At 34.2% G+C, this 20616-nt stretch overlaps 1 protein-coding gene across 1 annotated transcript in view; it reads right to left on the bottom strand.

The window, feature by feature from the left end:
• Positions 1–6184: 6184 nt before the first annotated feature.
• The window catches only part of LOC110466974 (von Willebrand factor A domain-containing protein 7-like), a 28282-nt gene continuing 13850 nt past the window's right edge, over positions 6185–20616 (bottom strand). Inside the window, exons 12-22 of the mRNA XM_021523809.1 lie at positions 19448–19607; positions 18479–18552; positions 17499–17652; positions 16747–16916; positions 15694–15805; positions 14389–14587; positions 13759–13828; positions 12403–12590; positions 11472–11595; positions 10543–10772; positions 6185–10191 (exon numbers count right to left, since the gene is read on the bottom strand). Coding sequence (XP_021379484.1) covers positions 10080–10191; positions 10543–10772; positions 11472–11595; positions 12403–12590; positions 13759–13828; positions 14389–14587; positions 15694–15805; positions 16747–16916; positions 17499–17652; positions 18479–18552; positions 19448–19607 — 1593 coding nt within the window. The 3' untranslated portion in view covers positions 6185–10079. The remainder of the gene's footprint in view (positions 10192–10542; positions 10773–11471; positions 11596–12402; positions 12591–13758; positions 13829–14388; positions 14588–15693; positions 15806–16746; positions 16917–17498; positions 17653–18478; positions 18553–19447; positions 19608–20616) is intronic.

The following is a 20616-nucleotide window of genomic DNA, read 5'->3' as shown; positions in this document are numbered from 1 at the left end:
TTTTAACTGCCACATGTCTATAACTATCACCTGTCTATAACTACCACATGTCTATAACTACCATCTGTCTTAAACTACCACCTATCTGTAAATACAACCTGTCTATAACTACTAGCTGTTTTAAACGACCACATGTCTTTAACTACCACCAGTCTATTATTACAACCTCTCTATAACTACCAACTGTCTTAACTTCCACATGTCTATAACTACCACATGTCTATACCTACCACCTGTCTATAACAACATGTCAATAACCACCAAATGTCTATAACTACTACATGTCTATTACTATCACATGTCTATAACTACCACATGTTTATAACTACCACATGTCTCTAACAACCACCTGTCTATAACAACCTGTCTATAACTACCACATGTCTATAACTATCACATGTCTATAACTACCACATGTATATAACTACCACCTGTCTATAACAAACTGTCTAAAACTACCACATGTCTATTACTACCACCTGTCTAAATCGGCCTGTCTATAACTACTACCTGTCTATAACTACTACCTGTCTATAACTACCACCTGTCTATAGCTACAACATGTCTATAAATACCACATGTCTATAACTAACACATGTCTATGACTACCACCTGTCTATAACTACCACATGTCTATAACTACCACCTGTCTAAAACAACCTTTCTATAACTACCACCTGTCTATAACAATCTGTCTATAACAACCACATGTATATAAAGAACACATGTTTATAACTACCACCTGTCTATAACAACCTGTATATAACTACCACCTGTCTATAACAATCTGTCTATAACAGGCACATGCATATAAAGAACACATGTTTATAACTGCCACCTGTCTATAATTACGTCCTGTCTATAACAAACTGTCTATAACTACCACCTGTATAAAACAACCTGTCTATAACTCCCACCTTACTAAAACAACCTGTCTATAACTACCCCATGTCTATAACTACCACCTGTCTAAAACAACCTGTCTATAACTACCCCATGTCTATAACTATCACCTGTCTATAACAACCTGTCTATAACTACCACCTGTATATAACTACCACCTGTAAATAACAATCTTTCTATAACTACAACAAGTCTATAACTACCATCTGTCTATAACAACCTGTCTATAACTACCACCTGTCTATAACTACCACCTGTCTATAACAACCTGTCTATAAATACCACCTGTCTATAACAACCTGTCTATAACTACCACATGTCTATTACTACTACCTGTCTATAACAACCTGTCTATAACTACCTCCAGCCTGTAGATATGACAGTATATAACTACCTCCAGCCTTTAGATATAACAGTCTCTAACTACCACTCGTCTATAACAACCTGCCTATAACAACCTGTCTATAACTACCCCCAGCCTGTAGATATAACAGTATATAACTCCCTCCAGCCTGTAGATATAACAGTATATAACTACCTCCAGCCTGTAGATATGACAGTATATAACTACCTCCAGCCTGTAGATATAACAGTATATAACTACCTCCAGCCTGTAGATATAACAGTCTATAACCACCACCTGTCAAAACAACCTGTCTATAACTACCACATGTCTATAACTACCACCTGTCTATAACAGCCTGTGTATAACTACCTCCAGCCTGTAGATATGACAGTATATAACTCCCTCCAGCCTGTAGATATAACAGTCTCTAACTACCACTCGTCTATAACAACCTGCCTATAACAACCTGTCTATAACTATCACATGTCTACAACTACCACCTGTCCATAACAACTTGTCTATCACTGCCTCCAGCCTGTAGATATAACAGTATATAACTACCACATGTCTATAACAACCTGTCTATAACTACCTCCAGCCTGTAGATATAACAGTATATAACTCCCACATGTCTATAACAACCTGTCTATAACTACATCCAGCTTGTAGATATAACAGTATATAACTACCACATGTCTATAGCAACCTGTCTATAACTACCTCCAGCTTGTAGATATGACAGTATATAACTACCTCAAGCCTGTAGATATAACAGTCTCTAACTACCACTCGTCTATAACAACCTGTCTATAACTATCACATGTCTATAGCTACCACCTGTCTATAACAACCTGTCTATAAATACCACCTGTCTATAACTACCACATGTCTATAATTACTACCTGTCTATAACAACCTGTCTATAACTACCTCCAGCCTGTAGATATAACAGTATATAACTACCACATGTCTATAACTACCACATTTCTATAACCACCACCTGTCTATAACAACCTGTATATAACTACCACATGTCTATAACTACCACCTGTCTATAACAACCTGTCTATAACTACCACATGTCTATAACTACCACACGTCTATAACTACCACATTTCTATAACTACCACCTGTCTATAACAACCTGTCTATAACTACATCCAGCTTGTAGATATAACAGTATATAACTACCTCCAGCCTGTAGATATGACAGTATATAACTGCCTCCAGCCTGTAGATATAACAGTATATAACTATCACTCGTCTATAACAACCTGCCTATAACAACCTGTCTATAACTATCACATGTCTAAAACAACCTGTCTATAACTACCACCTGTCTAAAACAACCTGTCTATAACTACCACCTGTCTATAACAACCTGTCTATAACTACATCCAGCTTGTAGATATAACAGTATATAACTCCCTCCAGCCTGTAGATATAACAGTATAAAACTACCACATGACTATAACTACCACATTTCTATAACCACCACCATTCTATAATAACCTGACTATAACTACCACATGTCTATAACTACCACCTGTCTATAACAACCCGTCTATCACTACCTCCAGCCTCTAGAGATAACAGTATATTACTAAATGACACACAGATGTTAATGCACCTATTCAATGTGGTGATACATACACTATGCCAATATCGGCCAGGAAGATATATATCTAAATTGACTGAACAGAAGGAGAGCCGCATAAAATCAGGAATGACACTTAATATATTTTGCCATTTCATATAACAACATGGTAGCATCGTTAAAATCACATTGATAAAGCTTTATCCATTTAAGACAAAGATCTATTTATAGGCATGCAATGGAGGGTACTGTGTTCAAGCCAACTTTCCAGTTTATATCTTCATTTTTATTTGTGATTTTAGATATTTAAATTTCATGTCTATGTGTTTTTATTGATTTTATACACATGCTACTAAAACAATTAATTAGACGTAGTCGAGCGATACCATCAGCTAGGGGTGTCTGACCTAATAGGTATCTGTATATTTATTTATATTATTCCAATACTCTGTTTATAATCTCGACACAAATTTTAGGCAGCTTTTATTACTAATATATAATATTCTTAGCGCCTTGCTTGGAAAACCCTCACTTTTGGCTTTAATGTTGAGCGTTCAATGTTGGTTGTTATTTCCCTACTTAACGTTCAGCAGTAAGGGGAATGACAACAACTGTTTCACCCGTTGTCAGTATAATGTGACAGGGATGAATGTTGTGCTGGGCGCCTGCGTGGCATTTCAGTGAAATTGCACTTTAAAGTCTGCATCAGATCGTCGCTATCACAGGGAGGCAACAACATCAACATACGCTGTCTCCGGCACCCATACAGGAGTGTTACCTATAGACCTGACACACGACCGGCTACTACTACTTATATATCGGGGGTTACCTATAGGCCAGACAGACGACCACCTCTTACTACTTATATATCGGGGGTTACCTATAGGCCAGACAGACGACCACCTCCTACTACTTATATATCGGGGGTTACCTATAGGCCAGACAGACGGCCACCTCCTACTACTTATATATCGTGGTTACCTACTGCTATCGACAAGAAAGATGAACAGGTCCGGTCGTTTTTTCTGTTTTAATGTTAATTACTTTTTTTAAGTTCTTTAAGGTACCTTATAGTACATGTTTCTGTCGTTTCGACCACGTTGTCTATCTCATGTTGGTCCAGATCATTCCTGAATTGACAATCTATTATAAGTTACCATCCGGTCCATTAACAGTTATTTGGTTAAATTGTGTTTTATTTCTTGTTTGTTCCTGTTTTTGTTTTGTTTTTTAACTTTGCATCCTTTTTTGGCTTAAAATTTTAACTATCCTCTAAATATATCACATCAGATCACCGTTGCTGTGAATATTGTGTGGTGCTTTATGAAGTATGAAACATCACACTTACATCACAATGTTCCGTATGCTGTAAGCATATCATTTTTTGCGGTATTTTTTTTATTTTAGCGGCTTTCAAGCTACTTCTCGTCCGCTAATCCATGGATGCTGCAAAAAAAAAGACTATTAATCACACGATAGTCATTCCATTATTACAATATTTCCATGAAGACTAAATGCTAACAACTTACCTGCATAAAACGTGAAAGAAAACTTTGTTATTCTAAGGTGCTCGACCGATTTACTTGACTCTCTTTTCTGAAGGGTTTGTTCCGATACATAAGATGTTCACCCAGTATATGAATGTTACAGTCTATTTCAGAAAACTACATTCGCTCTAGTTAATGAATTTTAGTACTGCGATTACGCTTACGTGAGAGTGCGCTAATAGGTTCTATTTTCTCCTTTCCGCTAAAACTTGAGTGCGCTAAAGTCAGTACGCCTACAGTGAACGTGATTAACTATGTACTATATACATCCACAATTAAATAGGTTTTTCTAGAGTTAAGGCTGTGTCTAATTTTAACTTACGTCCTTGTTAATTGTGTCAAGATGTCACAGCCAGTCAAGAACACAATGGACAGATGATTAGATCAACAATAATTGGCACGTGGCAAAAGGTCATCAAGACATAGATGTACACATCAATCACAACCTTTGTTGAATAGAAATCGGACACAAAACACATAGCATGTAATAAGGACTTTTAAATCTATTATCAGATTGTCTAGTAGCTATTATTCATTCATAATAAATCGTGCGTTGACGCAGTAATAAACATGTCTATGGCAAATTGTGTGTTTACGCTGTGGTATATTTCATTTATGTATTTATCTGTTACATTTATCCTTTGCAGATTTCATCAGTTTTCCTCAAAATCTAAACAATATTGTAATGTAAATCAAAGTTTGCTTTAGGTGGTTTGCCTCTACCGTATGAACATGTACTTACTCATAATTTGATCAAATCAACTGAAATATTTACAAGCAGTTAGACTTTAACTACATTACGGCAGCATGTAAACTGTACTGCCCCTCCAACCAGGTAAAACTCAATCAGTTACCTTTTCATTTTTCTCCTTAATATCATGTTTCATCTTCATTCCCATCAAGCATCAAGGCTTGTTATTAAGGACGAGAAGGACTATGTATAGGTACGTAAGTACTTGTTTCCCAATCAACAGAATCAAATGTCTTTTGTAAGTGTACATGTTGATTGACATGAATAATATATGTTTTAAATAAAGTTTGCTCTTGTTTTAGTAATTTTTAAACTAACTTATGTCTAAGATGTCATTGATACCTTACTACATACCTGAGGTTGTTGGTGTTGACATTGATACCCATACAGGCGACAAAACACAATGCTACCTATGTATGTATACATACACGAGATACGAATTATTCAAATCAGATTTGGCAGGGAACATTTTCTATTTAAAGTTACGTTATTCTAAATATGTTTCAGCGAAATACAAGAAATTTCCATTTGTTAATTATTCAGTAACACTAGGAATAAATGCCTTATACTGAGCTTTGTGTTAATGAAGTTATACAGATTTTAGTTGATACAAAAGACCCAGCACTCTATGTCAATATCGTGTCGTGTCAGTTTAAATAACTAAAATGCATTAAACCCACAGGAAATCAATATCAAACTCCCACATACATATTTCAAACCCATTATACGATGATATCTGGAGACCAACAACAAACATTCAAAAGTGTAATCAAAACTTAAACCTTGTCTTCCCATTCGGAGAGAGTGCAGAGAGAGAGTTGTCCTCTCTCGGCTCCGTACTGTTCATACTTATCACACTCATGCTTATCACACTCATACCTATCACACTCATACTTATCACACTCATACTTATCACACTCACACTTATCACACTCACACTTATCACACTCATACTTATCACACTCATACTTATCACACTCATACTTATCACACTCATGCTTATCACACTCATACCTATCACACTCATGCTTATCTGCTACATGCAACGCATATGACTCCATTTACAGCGGAGCATATTTTAAAAGAATGTTCAGTCTTTAGATACACTCGTGATAAATACTTCAGTGCCACGGACATTAAAACCCTTTTCATTTCCGTAGACTTAGATGCATTATTCAACTATATAAAAGACAATAGTCTGTTTTACAAAATGTAATTCCATTGACATATATGACTCCTTTTACGGCATTTATATATATATATCTTTCCATTTTAATCTTTACACGATATTTGTAACTAACTTTTTAAATTTTACTCCATTGTACAATTTTAACTCTCTTAGCCTTTCCTGCTGCTGATTTTATAAGACATACGACGTTGTATATGATTAATATTTTATTCCCAAAATGGCCGGTTCATACTTAAACCTTATTCTGGCCCAAACATAGAAAAGGATGAATGATAATGGTATCGATTTAAAGTGTCGGGTGGCTGACAGACAGGCGTGACCTCTGAGAAAACAACTATGTTGATCGATAATTAAAATCCGCCTACGTGACCGTCTGTATATTTCACGGTGTCACTTTAACGTGTAATGCACATAAAAATAAAACATCACAGCCTTGTTGGGAATTCATTCATTCATGTACATTTTCCTAAAGTGATTTTTGAGTAATATCAAAAATTTACAAATATTCTGTTTTTCCCGTTTACTGTTAAACTTCCATGTTAAAACCATTAAAGCCATTAAAGCCACTAAAGCTACATTATGCGCGCGCTCTATATAATTTTATCTCTTTAATGAAATAAACGTAAACTAGGGGTAAGTTGTTTCTTTTATTAGTTTTTTAACTGTTTAATGACATTTTTAACCTCTTATATTTGATCAATATTCGAGGTAAAAATTTCATAATTTTGCATGTAAATTTAATCTGCTAAAACGTTTGCTGTATGAAATGTTTGCACTCAGTTAATGGTTTTAAGATACACAAAAAGTAAAATTCGCGCTAATCACTGATTACGCTTGTCACCTTTTTAACAACTGGGACCTTGTAGATCGGCTGTTATTAACGCTACGGGAGCAAAACTTGATGAAAGATTGAATGCTTGTACTTGGTAATTTAAAAACCGTTAAAACGTTATACGTGATAGGAAAACGACTGTTATAACTTATAATTACATAATCGAGTTTACGGGACCGAGAACAGGTGTATTCATTCTACAGCTCAAAGTACTGGGATCTGAGTTTATTGTTGAGATCTATTAGAGGATAATGACAGAAGTATAGAGGTAATAATACGTTATTAAGACAGAGACGCTCATATTGAGTAAAGTTTTATGTCATAAACTAGTGTACGAGATAAAACTCATAAGTTTGCATGTAGTTTTACTTCAACCTTTGCCGTATGGATTATTTTCACTCAGTTAATGATTGTGTTTAAAGATACACAAAAAGTAAAATTTGCGCTAATTACTGATTAAGCTTGTTACCTTTCGAACAACTGGGCCCTTGTAGAGTGGTTGTAATTGACACTACTTGAGCTAACGTTGATAGAAGATTGGATGCTTGTACTTGAGAAATTAAAAACCGTTAAAATGCTACACATGATACAATACGACACTATTACTTAATCAAAGTACTGGGATCTGAGTTTATTGATGAGTTCTATTAGAGGATGACGTCAGAAGTATAGTGGTAACATTACGTTATTAATGTTTCTATTGACAGACAGAACCGATCATATTTAGCTTTAAGTTTTATGTCAGAATATTTCTCCCGATCTGACTAGATAATTGTTTTACTGCATGTCAAATAACAAGATGTCTATGTACCAAAACATCGTAAAGATATTCTATTTCCGATGTCAAAAATGTTAAAAATTTAAATATGGATACAAGTGCATGAAGTTAAATAATAATAAAAAAAATCTCTGTAATTATCATAAACTGTTTGATTAATATTTGATGTTAAAGTAGTATAAAATAATTATTTTATTGTAAAACATTAATAGTTGTTTTATCCGTTTATATTAACTACCCGGTTCCTGTCACATGATAATCAAATAGTCAAACAGAGCCTAATATATCGTAATATATAGCACGTGCTCCAAGGTTATAGATGTAAAAGACATGATTTGTTCCTTAACATTAAATGAACAAAAAGAATGAAGCTTCATCTACGGAGCCCATGCTTACTAATCCCTGAGCAGAAGTTACTTATTCATGCGTACGGTTTGGTAGCTCGTGCGCACCGATAAGTAACTCGTGCGCACAGCTTAGTAACTCGCGCGCATGGATTATATTGATACAGACACGGCTCGACTTCTATTATCCAAAGTCGTATAGAAATTATAATTGCATGTCACGGATATGTAATTGTTAATAATTACATAACAAAAACATGTTATTGTAAATAGTTTTATAACAAGGATATGTAGTAAGAGGTCTGTTAAAGGGTGAATTGAAACTGATGGTCTAGGTACTGGGATCTTAGTACATTAATGGGATCTATTTGAACATTGCATCAAAAATGTATCAACCTAATAATAGTAATAAGCTAACAATATTTGTGTTGACAGCCAGAGGATTTCAGGTTTTGAATAATGTAATGACAAAACAGTTCTTCTCCCGACCTGATTGGATAACTATTTGAATATATTCCAAATATCAAGATGTCCACAGACAGTATTTCTCATTAAGATGTATATTTCAACCTCTGAATTGAAGTCAAAATGAACAAATAAGATATTTAAACGCATGCATGCATAAACACATATTTTGGAACCAACATGGAAATAGAAACAAGTACCACAGTTCAATGAACAATTGTCGTCACAAAAAGACATATCTGGTAAGCATGAAGGTTTCTCGCCAAAAAAAAAGCGATATCATAGTCTTCAACCTGCATTTTAGTATACAATGTGAACAAAACCTTATTGGTTTCATTCGGTCACAAGATTTTACGTTTGTCAAACAATCAACAACATAATTATTGAAATATTTCATTTGTTTTTCTTCTTGAAAAAAATCACACACAACACAAACCTGTACATAGCAAAATACAATGATAGAAAAATATATTTTATAATATAACTTTATGAAGTAACCCGACATAATACTTTAAATGAATATCAACATTTTTGTTTTTATATAAAGGGAATTGATAAAAATATACATTGAATTCGTTTGTTTTGGATCATCTGCCCGAAAGTCCAAGTGAGCTTATGCTATTATGCAGCATCCTTCGTCCGTCATCATCCGGCTTCAACCTTTTCTTTTCATATAAGATATATAAACAATAAATATCTTTTAAAAACATACACAAAAAACATCCAAAGTCTTTTTGATTGTTAAATATAAAAGAAATGAGAAAAGTGTTTCTTAGCACTTCCCTAGACCTTTCACATTTAAAGGTTCCTCAGGGGAATGCTTATTTATGTTGACAGGACATCAACAAAACACAGAAAATGATGACGTCATGATACGTTATGGCGTCATAATACAACCTACTCAAAGTGACGCTAAAATTAACACAAGACTTTTACGTCAACTCTTGTGGAACAACAAAGATGATGTTACAGAAATACATATATTTTTACAGGCATAGGTACAGCAACATACTTTTCGCATAAATTTTCTTTTTCTATTCATGCAATGACTTTGCCGTTAGAACAATTTAGACCAGATTTAAATATATCGATTAACAATGATTCTTTTAACTCTCCTTGTGCAGTGTTTTCTGTAGGCTGATATATAAGATTAACATGGAACTTATCATTTGCCAAATAATGAATATATTATTTTATATAGGAATTACACACAGATAACATTCAAAATATGCTTATTCCTAATTTTCTTAATGTAGTGACGTTGAATAGCATTTGCGTTATATATCTTAATGTTTGGTATAGCCACATTATATCACATATTGACCCTCTACATTTTCACAGTTCGAAGTTTATCTGGTTTGTTGTTCCAGAACTGGTTTCTGCTACGCACATTTATTCTCAGCGTTGTAGCCCGAGGCGGAGCTGGTGACAGCATTATCCTGTAAGATCGAAATGCAATTTCATAAAAGACAGAATAATATTTGGTATCTGATAACCAAATTACCTATATCTCTTTAACATGGAAACAATCCAGTTTATGTTTTGGATAAGGGTAAGGGTAAGTCTTGGTTAATTCTTGCGAATAAATCACTGCCTTAAAATAAAAATAGAATATCAAATTATATTTGCCATAACTTCCTAATACAACCTGATATACTTCCGGTATATTTATCTATCCGTTTGAAGTATTGCTACATTTCATGAAATTGTCTATATATATATCTATCTATCTCGAGAATAAATAACAACACAGCTGATACTTTTTTGATAGATAATTCTTTCTTACTTACTCCAGTGACTTGGGATTCAGTGTCTTTGGGTCGAAGTGCGTTCGACCTGAAATGTCAGCATGTTTGTCGTCATTAAAAGCAATTACACCATCATCTTTTACAACGGTCTGTTTCGACGTTACATGCTTCAGTAAGGCTGTGGCACCGATAATGAGCACCGCTACACCAACCAACACCCCAACGATCAGTCCGATGTTTGTGCTTATAGCGGAAGTGACGTCAGCATCTTCCTGTACAAGTGTATATATATTTAGAGAAACGCAGGAGAGTGATGTCTAAATCTGTAAAATATTTTGTTACTTCAAATGCACGATCTTGACGTATTTATGCGGTTGCGTTGGGAAATATAGCGATACAAAAATTGAATCGTCCAACTGTACAAAAACCTGTTGAATGGTTTGCAACATAATAATACATTTAAGTTTCGCATCAAGAATTAAAATGAAAACTTTGCATTGAAGTAAAATGCAAAATCTAGTAATCTGTTTAATAAGTACTGTTATCATATATTGTACAGTGCTATCCAGTAAATATACCCATGTTATATTTTTTTGCGTATTAACCCATGTAATACCTATGAGCTCTGTGATTGGTTGTAAGTTTCAATTGTCCAATTGTGACGTCACGCCTAGGTCAAGAACATAACGTCACAGTCTTACGCACTGGAGTCAAAATGGCGGCTTTTTACATTTCTTGGTTGCATGAAAATAGTCGTTTTACACTATTAAATGCCACTTATCTGGATAATGTGATAAACGTGATCTTACACTCGCTTTCATTTCATATGAAATTTATGAAACTTGTCATGAATTTTTCGTTAAAGCTCTCCGAGGTTCGCTAAATTGAAAATTTCTTAGACTCGTTTCATAAATCTCATATGAAATGGAAACTCATGTAAAATCCTATATATATTACAACAACGTAACTACCTGATCGGAAACGTCGTCAGTTGATGATTGAAATACCGATCCAACAACCGATTGCGACGCTTGGCAACCACTTCCGGTTGTAGGAAATGCATTGACTGTGAAATTTGTTATACAGCAAGTGCCACTGAAACACAGTACAACCATTTATTACTGACAATATGTTTCATATGTGTTGATCTTGTTAAATAGTATTTAATGGAGTCAACGAATAACTGCTTTCTCAGAGGAAGACATTTGATTTTTCTTAACAAGTCATTATAAAATGTAACGTTGCCAATAATTGTAATATACGCTGTGTAAAGCAGACGATTAAGAAGCATTTCGTTTTATTTTGGTGTTTACTCGATACCTAATAGGTTTTGTTTGAGTATGGAGGTTACGATATGAATTTTTATCTACGAAAGACAGAATGTTGTTCCTAAGAAACATGTACCTCGGTGTTGTTTTCTAACAGTCTTTATTGAATTAATGAACGATACGTAAATTACTATTAATACAAACTCGGTTGGACAATATTAATAGTGCATGATTATGGTTTGACTCAACAGCAAACCAGCTTATTGACAACTAATGTCAATATAAAGTCATGAAAACTTGTATGTAATTAGTATTTGATCTCTTGCTAATCCAGACTTAAAAAACATTCAACAACAGAATACTGACGCGCCAACAAAACCGTATTTTGGACTCAATGTTTAATAGAAATACGGCAAAATATGAAACAAGAAAGATTGTCTTGAGATTGTAAGAGGAGAATATGACCAGGTGTTACGGAATGGTAAGCGTCTTCTGCTACATCGACGACACGTGACATCAAAGTGCATGTTCAAAGAAGTCGAAATCTGAATTTTGTCATATTCTCATATAATGACCCAGTTTCCTCATATAAAAAAACAACATTGCGCACACATGACAAGACATTAAAACCTACTTGATGAGCAGTCGTGTCCTGTCGGTGCCGTCAATGGATACGGTAACATTATCCGTGACGATGAAGGTCGTGACGTCAAATGAGAAAGCAGCTTTAGCAGACCAATTGGATAGCGAGCAATTACTACTTCCGGTGTTTCCCCCGCTGCACTGTGACGTCATGAATGCCGAACAGTACGATCCAGCAAACTGTGAATGTTAAATCATACATTATCATTTATTATTATTTGAATTCATTTCGAGGTCACTTAATTTAAAACTTATCCAACTAATGATCTATTTCTGTGTCTAATATTTTTGAAATTACTTCCTAGTCATGTAACGATTATCATCGAGACGTAAACCGTTGCTGTAAAAGCTAGTATGTAAACAGATATATATTGTACAGTTGATGCCGGTTTTGAGAACATCATTAGTTTTACGCAAGGTATTTTGAAATTTCATACAATGTAATGAATATTGCGACTGAAAAAAAGTGTCCAGCAATGCTACTGCGCCAAAGCGTCAAACTCATTAATATACGAGAAGGAAGCAAAAAGAAAATGTCAACAAGTACAAGAATAGAATTATAAGACAGGGATCGAGGTTTTTCCTCTATTTTAACAACATTTATAATTTACTCAATTGTATAAAGTGTAATAAGAAATAGTATCCAATCAACACAAGATATATCAATGCAAATATAATTGTATACAGATAATTGTATATCAATAACAGTATATAAATACATGTAGTAGTATTTAGATAACTGTATATTAATTACTGAATATAAAGCATGAAGGAATACTAAGGGGTACAACCTCACAAATTGTAATGTGTTAAATTCCAATACTTATAGACATAAAATGTCGAAGATAAATCAAACAAGGATCGTTACCAATGATATAAGAACTCCGAAGCTATAAACAATCAACAATTGTAAAGGATTTCCTTGGCACCCTTTACCTTCTGTTGTAATTTACATTTGTTGCAGAACGGGAATCGACAGTTCCAAAGTGTTTCCTTAGTACCTTTTCAACATATGTTTCGGAACATTGTGGATTGAAATGTCATTCTTTTGACTTAAATTATCACTGATGAACCCTAAATGGACGAAAGAGTCATATGGTGCATTCGAATGTTTTACTAGACATCAACATACATGTTCCCCATTAATGGAAGAAATATCCGTATGGTAAACTGGGATATTAACTCTGGCTTCCTGCATACACATACTCAATTTTTGAATATGTTCTCTGTTTTCCGTATATTCAGTTACTATTGAAACTGTAAATGTTAGCATGGAAGCAAACTACTGAATACGAATGTCTAGGTACATTACTTCTATAACAGTAATTAAGCTGTAAATGGGTTATACCATTGCTGTATATGTCGTAGACTGTAGAACAGTTGACGATCCGAAGGTGGTGACGCTTACTGTGTAGGTACTACAATATAACAGTATAAACACGTAATATGAATATCAAACATACAATGACATTTCGTAAGGAGAGTATTATATTGATTGCTTGCTTGTTTAGGATTTTAAGGTTGCAAATGGGAGAAACGATCATGGTTGATTGGGTTTGAGTTGCACAGTGCAGCGGCTAGGATCACAGACTAGCAAATGACAAAATCAGGAATTTATCTGTGTTTAACATTGTATTACATCGAAAACATATCTGTGTATTATTACAAGTATCAGTTAAAGCAACGCCGTACTCGTCGCTGTGTTACACTGCTATAACATCAACGTTAAAACTGTTTTGAAAACACATTATTGTGCACGTAGTGTCGATTACTTCCAATCGGGTAGAAAGTCATGATAAATTGGGCTACTTGCTTCAATTAACAAAAGCGTATTTTGAACTCAAAAACGATAAACCAAAGACAAATCATACGAACAAAGAAGATATTAACACGGAGTTCGTTGGCAAAACACGAGGAAATTAAGATCAGGTATTTTTGAGGGTAAAACTAATGAAGATTCGAATTAATAAATACAAACATGTATTCCAGTTCAATGGTGCTTGTCAGCTGAAATATTCCAGTTGTATCATTCCCTGCACTAACGCTGTGCTGTTGTGAAGTTGGCGATAGAATTCGTCCTTTATCGTCGACAATGCTAACCGTGTACGTCTCTGTAGTACTGCCCTGGTTACTTAGTGTATAGGTAATGTTCTGAGGTGTTCCGATGGCAAGGTTTCCTGTTTTATGTATAACGACAAACCTTTAACATGGTTACGTAGTGTAAAGATAATATCCTGAGGTGTTCGATGGCAAGTATTCCTGTATGAGGTATAATATCAAATCTTTAACCAGGTTATTTAGTGTATAGGTAATGTCATGAGGTGTTCCTATAGCCAAATTTACTTAAGGATTGAATCCTGTTTTGTTGAGGTAGCAGTTCATATTGAATTTGTCTCAAGACCCATTTAGGTTTATACCCCATAAATCTCAACAAAACAGGATTGTATCCTTATATTTACATTAAATTCGATATTGATATTTTTTTAATAATCGAAAGGTACCGAAGCTTATGATTTCATCACTCACAGTAAGACGTCGTTCTAGTTAGATGAATAACCTGTATGCATTGATTACAAAAAAAAAAAAATAAGATGTAAAGTAGTTTTCTTTTAATTCAAAACTTATGACCCCCCCCCCTTCCCCCCAATCTATTAATAGAACTACTTCCCGCGCTCCGCTGAATGATCAGGTTGATAATATGCTGATGTATTCATACGCCAACTGGAAAGTTCATTGAAAAATAACCTTTTAAATGTTAAGTAGGTATATTGAGTCCAAGTTCAGTAGAAATGTTAATATTGTGCAATGGCAAACGTCAAACTATTAGAACATGGTTTTAAAGAATTATAAAATTTCAACTGTTAAATTCATAACAGAGACTAATATTATCGTTTTTTTTTTACTTATTGCTATGTGACTACTAACAACAGCTGATGTAAAACTACATAGTTTCAAGATGAATATTTTCTAACAAACTGTATTAATTTCATTTTAATGTAATTTACTGATCCAACTTACATATCTATGTATGGACTTATAAGCATAATCTGGCAATTTGGCTTCAGAGAAGTACTCTTTTCTTCAACGAAAATGAAAATACCTATATTAAATACGACCACATTTGCTTAACGTCAACATTCTGACAATATAACATGGCACCCTTCTACAAAACGTTAGTTTTATTAATTATCAAGTCGTTGATATTTGGAACATGAGTTGATCGCTGTGAATAAAAGACCGGTTTCATTATAAGCAGTAAAAGGAACAGACTACTAAAACTCACCAAATATTGGTTGAATAAATAAATCCACACCAACAGGTGTTATCGATGTTCCCAATGTTCTCTTGAACTGGAACCCATCCTGGTCGGTCCCACTTAACTGGACGTAGAAACTCTGCAAATGTGATTGGTCTCTAATAAACCATACTCATACAATTGTTGCAAATCTAACGTGTGAAGAAAACCTTAAAACATCCTTACAAAAAAAACCCTAAATTATAATTTGCCATTCAAATCAATACCTATAGATAATATTTCAAAGCGCGATAAAAAGATATCATGATTAAAAAATATCTAGTCATGAATCATCCATGGTTTGATCATTTCATCAAATAATGAAACAAGAACAAATAAGATACGTGGATTATTATGGGAATCAAATTTGACATTTGGTCCAACGTCAAGCTTTTCTGTGTTTCGTAAATATCATGTGATTTTTTTTTACATAAGTCAAATATTGGAAATAAAAATACCATATAAAATGTTGAAGCATTGCATATCGTATTATTGATTTTAATTTCAGTTCTCACAATATTAAAGTGTGCTTTCCACTGATGTAAACTTTAAATTTTACATTAAAAATTGTGACATAGATATAGGCTTTTTCAAGAGTTTCCATTTGATATGCGATTTATAACATGAGACATTTGTTGCTAATTTTAGCAGGAATAAGACAACTTAGAGTGAAAACAATTGTGCCCAGCTTCATATACACGTTCATCGTTTTACAACAAACTTAATAGAACAGAAAACATGGCAAATCGTGAAAATTGACTTCATTTTCATTTGACGAGGGTTTAAGATAATAAGGAAGTGAACTTTAACGTATTAAGTCGACTTTCATTGGATGGCAGACCACAATGCCGAATTTCCTACATTTGCCGAAATTACAATGTACACTTTCTACCGTAGACAGAATCACATAGGAAACTATCTACCGAGCACCTTGTCACAATTATCTACCAAAGATTAGATTAAAATGGAATCTCCCTACCGTGAACTAGATTAAAATGGTAACTACCTACCGTGAACTAGATTAAAATGGACACTACCTACCGTGGATGGAATCACAATCGATGTATAACCAGTGATCTTAGAAGGTCCAAAATTGAGGTCTATGGGTGTATTGTAATTCACTGTCCCCTCCTCGTCTAGAATGTTCAGAGCAAAGGATGTCGACGACGAGTTCAAATTGTACACTACGACAGCAATCGTGTAGTTTTTACCTGTAAAATTTGCATTTTACAATACATATCTTTCGGATTGTTCCTATGACCAACTGTGAACGTCATACTTATTATGAAATGAAAACGTTTCCTACCACTGTCAAACGGTGGTTCTATTTATCAAACAAATGCTATTGTACCCTAAATATAAAATTAACTATTAGAGATAACACTTTTGTGCAAACAGAATGACAGGGAAAAGGACAAATAGTGTAAATTAACTACAGTAAACATTGTTGTTGCCTAAATATGCAATCAGGAAGCGGTTCAATAAACGTCCTAAACAACGTCGTATGTGTTGTCAGTACCATTGGGAAACTCCATTTCATAAATAAGCAATTGGAATCCATTAAGTAGAAAATTTAATGTGTTATTGAATGGATTCATTTTTAAAACTATTCCAGAAATTTATTTAATTTTCAAAATATCTGGATGCTGATTTAACTTGAAGGAATTGAGAACATGTAACGGACTTTGGACGATCTGAAAAGAGGTTGGTTTTGATCCTTTCAAACTAAATAAAGTAACACAATCGTTAACGTTATTTTACATCTTAACATAGCATGTTACGTCATACAATACCTATTATCGGGTTCCTGTTAGACACGTAATATATTCCGGTGTCGTCAGTTTCTATCAGCTGAATATCGATGTCAATAGCGCTGGAGACAGTGACGTTGACTTCCCATCGTCTACTCAGAAGGCGGGTCAATACCCAGGTACCAGGCGTCGGATTCTACAGATGAAATGTTATTTATATCATGGCAGTGTTTATCATTTAATTAATCTTTTTGTTAGTCTGTCTTTGTATACGTCTTTCACGTATGTCTGATACCACAGTGATTTCTATTGCAAACACAATACTTTAAGTTGTTTTTTCTCGTTTAGTTTTTTTCTCGAAACACTGACATCACAGCCACAATTCAATGATTTGCTATTGTGAAGTCACGCGGTTGTAGATACCACAAAACATGTGTATAAATATAGTACCACAATACGTTTTATGAAGGTACGGTAATATCAAATAATGTCTGTTTGTCATAATCGGTCGGTCTCAGTGACCAAGGTGATATATTGATAAGGATCAATCGCTCTTCATTATAAACAGGAAATAAACATTTATATATTATGTCCGTTTATATCCCGTAAATCGGATCTTTTTACAGTGGTTATATTTTCCTCTTTTTATGCAATAATCGATTTCGCAAAACACATTTATTAAAAAATTAACGACAGTAAAATTAACCTCCAAATTATCTTGGATATTGTGTCAGAGTAGATATTATAATGAGTGTTCATGCGTACATTATTACAGAAACATTCCCGCGTGTTATTATCTTCAGTGAAAATCTAATAGTTTAGTGCTCAAAATCTTAAATTGAGATGCTTTTACAATAGCCTTAATTCAACGCATGTCTCATATCGAAAAACTAAAGAAACAAAAAGACGCATTAAGATAAGACCACACATCTATTTTCGGGAATACCGTAAAATTATGCTACGTGACAACGTGCGCCGGTATAAATGACGACAGTTGTCGCGAGTTAGCATGCATGTCTAACCTGAATTGTCATTGTGATCGTGTTACTGGAATAGTACCGAGTGGTACCTTCTGTGGAAAATGTTTGAACGGTTCCTGAAAACAAGACAAAACCAAAACTACAATATTTGTTCAGTTTTTGTTATATCAGATGTACATGATTTAATATTTACGACTCACGTAAGTATCAATAGGAACCGAGCGGTTTATGTTATCTATATCTTTAAACCATTTTCCTTGCTTTCTAAAAATGTAAAAATTGTCATATTAACACCTGGTATGGTAAAATAGAACAAAATATTTCCTTTCTTTCAACAAATTGAAAGAAAAACATTCCTCAACGCACTGAGATAAAATAAATCAATACAATAACGCACAGGGTCACAATATACCAAAGATGCACGCCACCGGGACAAACATACCACAGCTTCAACACACAGGGTCAAAATAAACCACAGCTTCAACACACAGGGTCAACATAAACCACAGCTTCAACACACAGGATCAAAATAAACCACAGCTTCAACACACAGGAACAAAATAAACCATAGCTTCAACACACAGGGTCAAAATAAACCACATCTTCAACACACAAGTACAAAATAAACCACAGCTTCAACACACAGGGTCAAAATAAACCACATCTTCAACACACAAGTACAAAATAAACCACAGCTTCAACACACAGGGTCAACATAAACCACAGCTTCAACACACAGGGACAAAACATACCATAGTTTCAAGTCACCGGGACAAAGTATACCACAACTTCAAGTCAGCGGGACAAACAAATTACAGCTTCAACACACCAGGACAAAATTGTCCACACCCTCACCAAACAGGGACTGAATATACCACAGCCATGGCTTCATTAAACATTGCATCGTTTAACAGTAAAAGGGTAATAATGTGTATATAACAACAATGGCAAAAGTAATTTGTTGATAGTTTAAACCTTTTTCAAAAGTAAAAAGGATTTAAGAATGCGTACCTGTGGGATCCGATAACGTTGCATGCGTTGAGCTGTACGGACCTGAGATAGTGATGACGAGATTGGTAGTTTCACTATCCACATGTACATCCATTGAGTTGCTCTCTGACGTGGTCTGTACAAAATAATCCACCACTGCCGTTGATGACGCAAAGTCCTCCTAATAAAGGAAAGGGAAGGATGACGTATTTTGTCTTTAAACGTATGCGAGCATTTGGCAGGCTTACTAAAAATAAAACATTAAAGCGCTGTTTCGTGAATATAAGATGTCTCATAAAGTAATGGATTAATCTCCATTAATAAATGATATATTTAATACACAATAAAAAAATCTAACAAATTTCTGAATATAGGTGATATCGCAATAACATTTACAAGTTGATTTACGTAAATTTAGATTTCACTGTATAGCAGATAACAACTAAGATAAAACGTCGTATACAGCAATTTTTGATGCGGTATTTGATTAGTTTAGGTTGCTTTGCGATGATACTGCTGGGCAATGTTGTAATTTGTGCAATATTTATATCCAGAAAAGGAATAACCAACATAGCTCCCTGGGTTATATGGTATATACCACAAAACCTTTGTACACTTTTGTTCATTAACCGCTTCGCAGTCTTATGCAAAGAGCACACAATGTTCCGTTATATACCGTATAACCCCAAAATAACAAATAGTTTTTCCGTAGTTTACTGGAAGATATTAATTAAATTAAAGATATTTCTATTTGACTTAAAGATATCTGACTTTTTTTATCTTAATTTCAGAAAAAGATATCTTCGTTTCATTTAGAGAGATATCTTTTTATCGTCAGGGTCACAGTATGGTCGCATGATTGTATGGGGGTTAAATTTGACCTTTCTGCGCATGTCACTACTAGAAATATCAAATAAGGAAGGATATGTTTAATAAAGTAGCAATTATAAGCGGACAGACAAAGAAATAAAACATGTTTACTGACCAAAGTTTTTATTGACTCTCAAGTATTAAATTCTTTTTAACAAAATTGATTGGATACACAAATTAAAAAGTAACAAAACTGAGGACCCAATAATGAGGGAACATCAATGGACAATTACCTTTCTAGCGCACTATGTGAAGAAAAGTATTGATTTATTACCAATACTTATTACATATGAAGACTATATCACGTGTCAAAGCATATC

The sequence above is a fragment of the Mizuhopecten yessoensis genome, unplaced genomic scaffold, assembly GCF_002113885.1.
Source record: "Mizuhopecten yessoensis strain PY_sf001 unplaced genomic scaffold, ASM211388v2 scaffold11151, whole genome shotgun sequence".
Taxonomy (NCBI): Eukaryota; Metazoa; Mollusca; class Bivalvia; order Pectinida; family Pectinidae; genus Mizuhopecten; species Mizuhopecten yessoensis.
The sequence above is the reverse complement of the archived record's forward strand: the minus strand, read 5'-3'. Positions and strand labels throughout refer to the sequence as shown.